The sequence below is a fragment of the Malaclemys terrapin genome, chromosome 12, assembly GCF_027887155.1.
Source record: "Malaclemys terrapin pileata isolate rMalTer1 chromosome 12, rMalTer1.hap1, whole genome shotgun sequence".
Taxonomy (NCBI): Eukaryota; Metazoa; Chordata; order Testudines; family Emydidae; genus Malaclemys; species Malaclemys terrapin.
Genome location: NC_071516.1, coordinates 47,624,541 through 47,627,401, shown reverse-complemented (window position 1 = coordinate 47,627,401; position 2,861 = coordinate 47,624,541). Strand labels below are relative to the sequence as shown.

Sequence of the window (2,861 nt, the reverse complement as noted above, 5' to 3'; positions counted from 1 at the left end):
TGGAACAACGCTTCCTCAGGTCTCGTCCACTCATGCCCCTTCTCTACCTACGCTACATTGATGACATCTTCATCATCTGGACCCATGGGAAGGAGACCCTGGAAGAATTCCACCATGATTTCAACAGCTTCCACCCCACCATCAACCTCAGCCTGGACCAATCTACACGGGAAGTCCACTTCCTAGACACCACCGTACAAATAAGCGATGGCCACATTAACACCACCCTACACCGAAAACCCACCCACCGCTACACCTACCTTCATGCCTCCAGCTTCCACCCCGTCACACCACATGATCCATCGTCTACAGCCAAGCACTGAGGTACAATCACATCTGCTCCAACCCCTCAGACAGAGACCAACACCTACAAGATCTTCACCAAGCATTCTCAAAACTACAATACCCACACAAGGAAATAAGGAAACAAATCAACAGAGCCAGACGTGTACCCAGAAGCCTCCTGCTACAAGACAGGCCCAAAAAAGAATTTATGTTAGTCTTAAAGGTGCCACAGGACCCTCTGTTGCTTTTTACAGATTCAGACTAACACGGCTACCCCTCTGATACTTAAATTTCTAAGCGTCTCATCTCCTTCGTGCAACCTACATCGTCCAAAACTATTTTTTCAGGAGGTCGGAAGCGTGTCTCCCAGTGGATCTACTTGGGCTGAGAATTCGAATTACACTGAACCGCCTTTCAGACACCTGCCCCTCTTCCGGCAGTTTGTGTCCGGATCCCGGTTCGCTCTGTTGCACGGTTGTCCCGAGAGAGCACAGAAATACACCGCCGAGACTGCCCGCTGCGCCCTGTCTATGGATAACGTGAAAGACTTCGCTCCCTTGTCCAGCTGGGACGAGAATCGAGGTGTCACCGAACTGGATTTGCGCTCCGAGACACCGGAGTATCTGCCCAGCAGGAGCAGGGGTTGTTTCCCCGGCAGCTCCTGGCACCAGTCCAGGGCGTAGCTGGTGTAGGAGGTGCTGTATTGACACCTGATCTCTACCCGCTGCCCTTCCGTGGCTGGCAGGGAAGCCGGGATCTGGGTCAGCGAGTTCCCCACCACCGAACCTAGAAGGGGGAGAATTGGCAGGGAGTCACGGGGCGAGGAAAGTCCCATAGACAGGCCCCGGCCCCTCCGCCCGGAGCTCACCTGGGAACAGCGGCAGCGCGCAGAGACACAGACACAGAGATCCCGGCATGTCTGTAACCAGTCGGGGGAAGACAAGGAACCGCAGCCACCGATTCGACTTCTGGGGGGAAATGAAGTGCCGGGGGGTGACGGCAGCTTCTGTGTGAACGGGGGACCCGGAGCTGAGGTGGGAAAGTGTGTGTGTGAGTGTATATTTGAGTGTGTTTATTCGTGCTTTTGTATGTGTGTGTGTGTCTGCCTATGTCAGTGTGTGTGTGTGTCCGCCTCTGGATCAGAATGTGTGCGTCCGTCTTACTGTGTCTGTCTCTGTGTGTGTCCCCATCTGTGTGCGCGCGCAGTCTCTCTCTCTAGCCCCTGCAACACACACAACAGTGACACTCAGCAGCGCGCTGCGCGCGATGCTGCTCCCTAGCGAAGGTGGAGCGGAGGTCACGACCGGCCAATTGTTCTAACCTCTGTCACTGTCTCTTTAAGGGGCGCAGGGCCGAGGGGCTCTGGCGTGACTGTGCCGGGCGCCCCCTTTCTGTCCCTGCTGCTGCCCCTCTGGCATCACTAGGGAGAGGGGAAGGGTAGGTGGGTCCAGGCTGGGGGTGCGGGCGGGGCCCACACGCTGGGGAAATGGGTGGGGAGAGAATGGGGGACCCTGGCAGAGGGGAGGAGGGAATGGTGCTCACAGAGCCTGTGTGATCAGGCAAATATGGTGGGAACATGGGATGGGAGGAGGTGGGGATGGAGGAACATGGAGATTCCGAGAGGGAAGAGCCCGGGGAGTCCCTGAGAGAGAGGGGGACGGAAGGGTGCAGACGGGGAGATTGTGTAGGGGAGGGAGTGATGCAGGAGACCCCGGGGTGAGCAGTAAATTGGGCCTGCACAAGCTAGGAAGAGTGCAACCCCCCCACCCCCGCTTGTAAATAATAACACACTTCTTCGTGCCCCTGAGATGTGGCTGCCTCCCCCTCCCCCGGTGCACAACTGGGGGGGAAATGATTCATCTCCCTTCAGAACAAATAGCCTGAAAGAAGACGCTGATCAATTCTCAACTGCTATTTTTCTTACTTTGCCTATCTGTAAATGTTGATGATTATTCATGGAAACGGGTGTTCATCTGTTTGTCTGTGTACAGAGAAATCAGACACTTACCAACAGGTAGTGAAAAAAATCGAACCCTTCCAAGCCTAGATAGAAATCATTTCTCATCGATGTTAAGGCTAGAGGAGTCATATGCTCTCACCTCCTATTTAACACAGGCCGGAGAAGTCTAGCCAGTGACTCCGGCATCTGCCCCAATAACTTGTGGCTGGTCTTTGAGAAAGAGACGCCCCGTCTCTCTTTGAACCACTCCCTTTGCGCCCCACTCCCGGAGATGGGATGGGGGTAAGCGGGACACAGACCGGTAATGCCGGGGAAAGGCTGAGAAGAGTCGGGGAGGCGGATGTGACTCTCCGGCTGTTGGTGGGTGTTTCTGAGAGTGAGCATAAGAACGGCCCAGACCAAAGGTCCATCTAGCCCAGTGTCCTGTCTTCTGGCAGTGGCCAATGCCAGGTGCCCCAGAGGGAATGAACAGGGCCATGAGGGAGTGGATCCATCCCCTGTTGTCCAGTCCCGGCATCTGGCAATCAGAGACTGAGTGGTACTGGGGAGGGGAGTGGGAGCAGGTGGAATAGATTTGCACGTGGGGGTGTGTGACTGTGGGTGTGAGATTGTGGGT

General features: G+C 55.4%; 1 gene segment (V, D, J or C); it reads right to left on the bottom strand.

The window, feature by feature from the left end:
* Positions 1 to 682: 682 nt before the first annotated feature.
* On the bottom strand, positions 683 to 1,202 carry LOC128846188 (T cell receptor delta variable 1-like). The segment is given in 2 exon segments: positions 683 to 1,071; positions 1,154 to 1,202. Coding segments are annotated over 2 exon segments (438 nt in total).
* Positions 1,203 to 2,861: the final 1,659 nt, after the last annotated feature.